Source organism: Dermacentor silvarum, chromosome 3 (assembly GCF_013339745.2).
Source record: "Dermacentor silvarum isolate Dsil-2018 chromosome 3, BIME_Dsil_1.4, whole genome shotgun sequence".
Classification (NCBI taxonomy): Eukaryota; Metazoa; Arthropoda; class Arachnida; order Ixodida; family Ixodidae; genus Dermacentor; species Dermacentor silvarum.
The window spans coordinates 167130931-167138375 of record NC_051156.1 but is presented as its reverse complement, the minus strand read 5'-3'; the positions used below and the strand labels follow the sequence as shown (position 1 = coordinate 167138375).

At 44.9% G+C, this 7445-nt stretch overlaps 1 protein-coding gene across 1 annotated transcript in view; it reads right to left on the bottom strand.

Moving 5' to 3' along the window:
- Window positions 1-3301: 3301 nt before the first annotated feature.
- LOC119446009 (uncharacterized) overlaps window positions 3302-7445 on the bottom strand; it is a 29811-nt gene continuing 25667 nt past the window's right edge. Inside the window, exons 5-6 of the mRNA XM_037710316.2 lie at window positions 7201-7324; window positions 3302-4283 (exon numbers count right to left, since the gene is read on the bottom strand). Of these exons, the coding sequence (XP_037566244.1) occupies window positions 4209-4283; window positions 7201-7324 (199 nt within the window). The 3' untranslated portion in view covers window positions 3302-4208. The remainder of the gene's footprint in view (window positions 4284-7200; window positions 7325-7445) is intronic.

Genomic DNA, 7445 nt, shown 5'->3' with positions numbered 1-7445 from the left:
AGACTTGAGGATTGACAGTTTCGCTGTGCCTAAGCTTTGCACGGCCGAGTGCAAACTTGCCCGTTTTTTTTTTTTTTTAGGTTGCTCTGATGCTTGCCAGTATTTTCTTGGCTCTGCATTCATTTTATGCTAAGAAATTTGAAAATGTATGCAAGTAATACTGTAAAGTCAGTTTAAAATATTTGAATAAGTACAAGTTGAAAAACACAAAATTAAATTTCCGCAGCCGAAACTTTGAAATAAATTCCTTGTGCAAAAGAGTTCAATAAATAAAACTGTGTGTGCTTGCACTCACACTCTTGATGAAGGGCGGACCCTGGCCAAAACGTTGAATTAAATGTTTTTGTTTTCTACGAGTGCCTGGCACTCTTTCTTACATATACTGTTATGGTGCAAAAGTGAATAAGGAGGAGGTGAGTCAGTACAGAAGACGAGAAAGAGGGATGAATGAATTCTTGGGTTTTACATGCCAAAACCACAGAGTCCCCCAGCATGGTGTACTGGGGCACTCCTGATTAATTGCGACCACCAGGGTATTTTTAACGTGCACCCAATGGACGGGACATGGGCGTTTTTGCATTTCACCCGCATTGAAATGCAGCTGCCATGACTGCAATTTGATTCTGCAATTTTGTGCTTGGCAGTACAACATTATAGCTGCTAAGCCACCACAGCAGGTCCAGAAAGAGGAAGATGAGAGCATTAAGATGGTGAGCCACTTACTAAGAACGGCCCATAAATAAGCCACGATAGCCAGTCAACCTCATCGGCTGGCTTCAATATATATATAACACCAGTCACCGGCTCGACCATGCCACACAAGCTCTCAATTGACAACAAAACATGTGGGAGTGACCCAGCTAAAAATATATCTGGCAGAAATACCTCAAGCCACACATTAGGACTTTTAAACATTGGACAATGCCCAACAGCGACACTTGAGCCTGAGCAATGCTGCAGGCCCTCTGAGACTACATGAAAGGCAGCGACTGCCAGTCGTTTGTGATCTCCTTTCCCTTCTATAAACTCCAATCCCATATATAGGCCTTCGAGCCAGTACTTTCCTATGTAAAGATATATAATATATGAAGTCATATGTTTCCTTGGAACCTGTGATTTCAAGTGCTTGAACGATAGGAAGCACTAATCGAAAACTTACTTTTTTTGGTATGTTTCTGCCAGGGTCCGGTCTTCACCAGGGAAATGTAAGTACACACACACACATGCACACAAGCACGTACACACGCACGCACACACAATACATGACAGGTCATTTGCTTCCATAGTTTTAATTAGGTTACACAACGACCTGCATTACACCTGGCCAACATCACAGTGCTGTAAATGCTCTAAAATGTCACTCACAGCACTATCATGCTAAAAAAATTACACACACTCAAGGGATCACTGAACGATCTGTGTCTAGCCTGCAGCGATACCAAACTAACATTTCCCCCTCATCTTGCAATTACAATTCATCATCCAAACATTCAACTGCATGAACTGGCATTCCGAAACCTGCAGCTTCAGATACAGAAAACTACTTGGTGAATACGATCAAATAACAAATGTCTCTTCTTTAAGAAGGCTTTTCGTTTGACATATGAACTCCATTAATAAGTACGGGTTTGCTACTTGATGCTGATGTTTGCTTTTTGGCCCTACTGTTAACTGCCTAGGAGTGGATGCACTTTTGTCTTTCTGTGCTATACAGAGTAGTATATCTTGCAGCCTCTACTCATAACAACCGATAGATAAATTTGACCAATGAGCTACCCACTTTTATAAAGAGAATTAAGCATTTTCATGCATCTGAGCGTAGCCTCTCATGAGACTTTTAACAGATTTCTAGCAGATTTCCGCAGAACTGATTTGCCATATTCAATGTCCGTGCACTTGGAGTTGTCGATTGAGTCGGCCTCGCTCCGCGATCTGTTAGCTTGGACATACTGGCTTGGATGGTAGAGCAACCACCTCGGAAGGACGTCAGTCCTGGGTTCAATCCCCGGACCAATATATATATTTAATGGCGAAGTTTGCTTTGCGAAACCCGTACGGGTTTCCTTTGTAGCCTCGCTTTACAGTCAGGTGGGTGTCAATTTATTCCTTTCTCCAAACTACCTCCGCTTTGAGATTTCCGCACAACTAATCATTTGCCATGCCAGCAGCCCACCTTTACTTTCTCGGGTGACGCGTTTTATCTTTCGTCAAAATCAACGGAAGCAGTCCGTTGACACGAAGATAAAAGACGTCAGATAAGACGCGCACTTTTTTACAAAAAGAAAAAGCGCCTTTTCGAAGCTCGTCGGGCGACATAGCTCGCAACGGAGTGATTAACTCGGGGATATTGTGCTACCTGTCATTACCTCGGCACAGACTGGGTTTCGTCTCAGTTGCATGAGAGCTCACATGTGCGACGTAAACATGCCGTCGCATCGCGGTCGCCGTGCGATGTTCACAGGCTACCTTGCGTGTCCAAAGAAATATTGCGAACATTTCAAGAGGACACGCGGTTGCCCATATGATACTACAAGAAAGAAAAAAAAAATCCGAGCTAGACGTTGCTAAATTAGCGTCAGATTCGAGGAAGGCCTGCTAGTAAGCTCAAAACGAAGGCAAAGCCGGCACACGTTCAACAAACCCGCCCACCACGACTAAAACGACCGAGAGGCGAGATTTTTATCTGCACAGATAGGACGCACTGCCAAACAAATGAAAAAAAAAAAATGTAATAAAACATACGGACGTCTCAAGTAGGCGTCGCCTTATCTACGAGAACAAATAATTGTGCGTCCAGCTGTATCACGAGACGAAACAAACCACATGACTCAGAATTTGTATCACTCACTTGAACAAACTTTCGTAGTTGTAGCCACCGTTAATCAAGCAATTTTCATCAGCGGCACTTAATGCAAAGCCCAAAGTGAAGGCGAGTGTAACGCTGCTCAATAGCGGACGTCAGCGTCAACATCTTTAGAAGCTACAAGCCGAAAATTTTCGTTAAGCTATAATGTGGTCGTTTTGAACCGAAAATGCAACAGCCACATCAAGACGGATTGGCCAGGCTTGGATGCAGATCGGCTTAAACGCGAGCCGTTGCTGTGGGTGGCCAGCAAAGTGCAAAGTTATACGCCAAAATGAAGAGCAGTAGTCTTGGCATTCCAAATTTAACAAATTGCGGGAATAGTGTCTGTGTAAAATGTATTTTTAAATGTGTTTGCGTTGTGAGCATATGCGTGATATACGCATGTAGCCTTGTGAGCATATTCTGTTACCTCTGTGAGCAGCTCAGACAAAACGCACAAATGAACGATCACCTTTATTTCTGCTGAGCCGGCAGGCTGCATACATGTTTCTTTAGAACAATATGCTCGCAATGATCACAAAACCAACTGCACAAGACGGACATCTCCTACTGCACATTTTTTTGTTGTTGTTCGGCATCCTATCACAGGTTTCACCTCTCAAACATGTAGGAGATTCATGCTTTGCGTCACAAACGAAAAACAAGAGAGATGCCACACACTCCGCGGATTATCTTCTTTTTATCTGAGTAGTGCTGCGATATTTAAGACTGCGTGCTCAGGTCAGTGGGCTGTTATGGTAATTTTGTCTCAATATTGCGCGGGATGGAGCCGAGTTGGTGCTTTCAGGCAATGCCGCAGGTATATTTACGCCACAGTTGTGCTGTTTGCAGGTGGCTCATTATAACGCGCCGTGTGTTCGGCCGAAGATCTAGTTAGGAGGCTTCTGATGTACTATGCAGCCGAAGATGTCTGCTACCAGCGCCGTGAAGATACCACAGGAGTTCGGTGTAGTGGCGGGAGTGGGAACAATTTTGCCCCTTACACTGTCCTAACCCGCGCACGATCCCGACTCCCCGGTCAACAACAACAATGTTAAAGTTGTTAAGCGTTTATGACACGTATTCGCCTGCAAGAAGACGATATCACCATGCGGTCCAGGGCCATACTAATGACGTCTTCCAAGTGAAAACTGGACAGGTTTACATTTTGGCTACTCCCCATCAGTATCAGTTTTCTTTTTGTTATTCGTGAAACGGCTTACGGACAGCAAGCCAGTGAGCCAGTCGTTTTCAGTCGATCATTTTTACCAAAGTCAGTAAACCCCAAGTGAACGCAATGGGGAGTGCAGACACTTTTGAGAACGATGATATATGGTAGGAAGGAATGGGTGACATCGCGTCTTCAGATGTTGTCATATGTCCTATCCGAGCGTCCGCTTTGGCAGGTGATCAGCTGGACGAAGAAAACGCATCCCTCCTGCGGTACAAGGAAAAAAAAAAAAAAAGAGAGCGAAAAAAATTCAAACTTGCTGTGCAGTACGCACATCACAGTTGCTAACGGCTTATTCAAAGCCCACGGAAACCGGCATGCACGGCCCTCCGAAAGACCCTATCAAAGACACTTTGTTGCAGCATACATGCCGGAAGGACTCCTCAAGGGGCCCGGCCATTCGAACGCTCCGAATTGTTGAGAGACCACGCCAGTTGCGACAACCCCAACGCTCTATTCGATCCCGCGTGTGGTGATATGTTAGCCTGCGCGTCGACCGAAGGTTGCCACCATACAAAATTCTTAGGTTCATCCGTGAACGAGCGGCGAATAATTACCAAAAATGTGTGACTCTCATATGCAGAAACGCCTACGGCTGCCAATAAAACCTTAGCAAGGTTGAACATATATTGTTACCAAGCGCTGCTCGAGACGAAGCTGAAGACAGTACGGAAGACGACGATCGACGCTCTCTGATGTCGCGCGGATTGGTTTTGGCATCTAGTGTTTGTATGCCAGCGGCCCGCATTGTAAATATCTCTGCAAATATATTTTAAACCCTTTTCCCCGTAACATTTTGGTGGAGGTGCGGTCTTTCCCCGTATCAATATGCTCCTCAGTAGTAGTCACTGTGCGGTCTACATTTAGTTGACCACGGGATGACGTTGCCGCCGCCTTCGATTAAATAGTTTGTGTGTTTTGTGCTGAAATTGAAGTGTCTGGTCTGAAAGCTCGGAAGTTTCTAATAGGAAAATTTCACCCGTTTCACACGCTGAAAAGTTAATATAACTGTTCATTCGATATTCTCCAGAGGTGACACTCGACGACAACAAAGAAGCGCTTGATTGTTTTCCTATAATGCGACACCTCTTAGTACGGCAACTCCTATAAGAAGGAAAGAGAGCGCGAGAAAGAAATCGAATATCAAGCAACAAATAACCACTTTGAAAGTATAGACAAATATGCTGGCCAAGCCTAACTTCTGTTACAGTGGCTGTACTTCTGTTAGCGTGCTGTGCGCACTCGTTTGCTTTGTTTCGGAAGCGGGCGTAGGTGGGTCAGCCCGTTTGCTTTTTGTGTTGTGTTGCCGGTTCCACGACAGGAAAATGACTGACGGTAGCAGCTGCTCGAAACGAAAACAGAAAGTTATCGATCTGGATCAAAAGGCAGCCATAATTAGAGCTGTTGCATCAGGGACGAAGAAAACGCAAGTGGCCAAGGACTTCGGCATCGCGCCGAGCCGACTTTCTACAATTCTCAGCAGCAAGGAAGTCATCAAGGTACGCGGAAGAAGCTTCGATCTCCTGCCTTTGAAGCAGTGGAAGAGGCGCTGTTCAATTATAGCAGCACGGGTTGCTAATTTTCCCGTGAGTGGGGCACTACTCCCGAGAAAAGCCAGAGACTTTGGCGGGTACGAAGACGGCGAAGATGGTCTCGAAATAGCAGCTGCTGCTGAGAAGGCTGTCCTTCGCTTGAGGAAGATGCAGCAGCGAAGCATCACATACTTTTTCGCGCCATCTACTTGAAAGGCTACGCGGTTAGCGTCGAGCGCAATAAAATCAGCTCTTGTGTTTTTGTGTTTGATCCCAGTTTTTCGTTGTTTGATTAGCATTTTACTGTCGATACAGCAACTAATACCTCCGTATCCTACGTGCACAACAATGCTACGTGTAAATAAAGCAATAAACTTGTTATGTGATCACGTCACTTAAGTGTTTTCCAATGGCTTACTTGACAGCGAAAAGTAAAAGTGCACTGTCCGCCTTCATTGAGTGCAACAGCCACATGTATATAAACGCGTACATCTATCTATCTATCTATCTATCTATCTATCTATCTATCTATCTATCTATCTATCTATCTATCTATCTATCTATCTATCTATCTATCTATCTATCTATCTATCTATCTATCTATCTATCTATCTATCTATCTATCTATCTATCTATCTATCTATCTATCTATCTATCTATCTATCTATCTATCTATCTATCTATCTATCTATCTATCTATCTATCTATCTATCTATCTATCTATGGTAAGTGTCCCACAATCATCAATACCGCATATTTATAATGTGGCTGCGAATATGAGATAAAGGCCGAGCTCACTTTTTGATTAGACCCTTGCCTTCGGCGCCTATGAGAAGTACTCAAGTATAGGCCCCTTTAAGTTCGCGCTTCTCTTTCCTTGACTCTAACCGCTGAAATGTGAGTCATATATGTTTTATGGACTTGGAAAACCTGGCTTCTTCTCGGCCAAAACTAAACTGGAAACCTAGGAGGAAGCGTCACGTGACACTTTTGAAGCGTAGCTATATAAAAAAAAAAAACTAAATAAAAGGAACCATGGGAAAAGAGCCCAAGTACGTGATGGCAGGCGGTGTTTTTCTGCGCGGCTGCGCTGGGTTCGTCGTCAGCTCCTCCTCTGCTGCGCCACTCGCGTGGCTGCTTGGTGGTTGTAACGCGCGGATAATTGTCCGTACACTCCGCAGGTAGCGTCGCCGTTTAATGGTAAGTATGTTTCCAGGCACCGAGTCCGAGAACTAAAGGCCTCAAATACGGTGAGCAGAAAGCGAGCGGCACGGGTTGGTAAAGAGCGGCAACAACTACGGCGGCCAGCGCCACTCAAACATATATATAAACTTTATTTGTCTGGAAAATAAATTAATTATACCACGAACCGTGCCACGTACGGTGTGCTAGGATCATAATCTATCAGTACAGCTAACCGAGGTTTGGCGTCTATAAATTTGTTGAACTGAAAATCGCGGTCGTTGACCGCCACAGCAGGTGGAGCCTCTTTCTGTTGGCACAGCCGTTGGTAGCGATAGTCACGTCGTGCCACTCACGCCATGCGAATACAACTTGTGTGGACGCAGATATATTTGAAAGGATATACGAACCACTATGAGCGAAGGCAGCTCCTTCCAGAACTGCAGGTGCGGTATCATCTCCACCCCTTGAGCGCCGTTGTTTCGGTTGACCAAGATGCCTCCCACGATGTAGATCAGCAGGCCCACAAAGAACCTGTGAGTCAGGAAGCCATTGGCACGATGCCACCGGCATGATGATAGTGCTTTTGCATTATCATCGTATTTCTATTTATGTCCACTGCATGACGAAGGCCACTTCCAGCATCTCCAGTTAT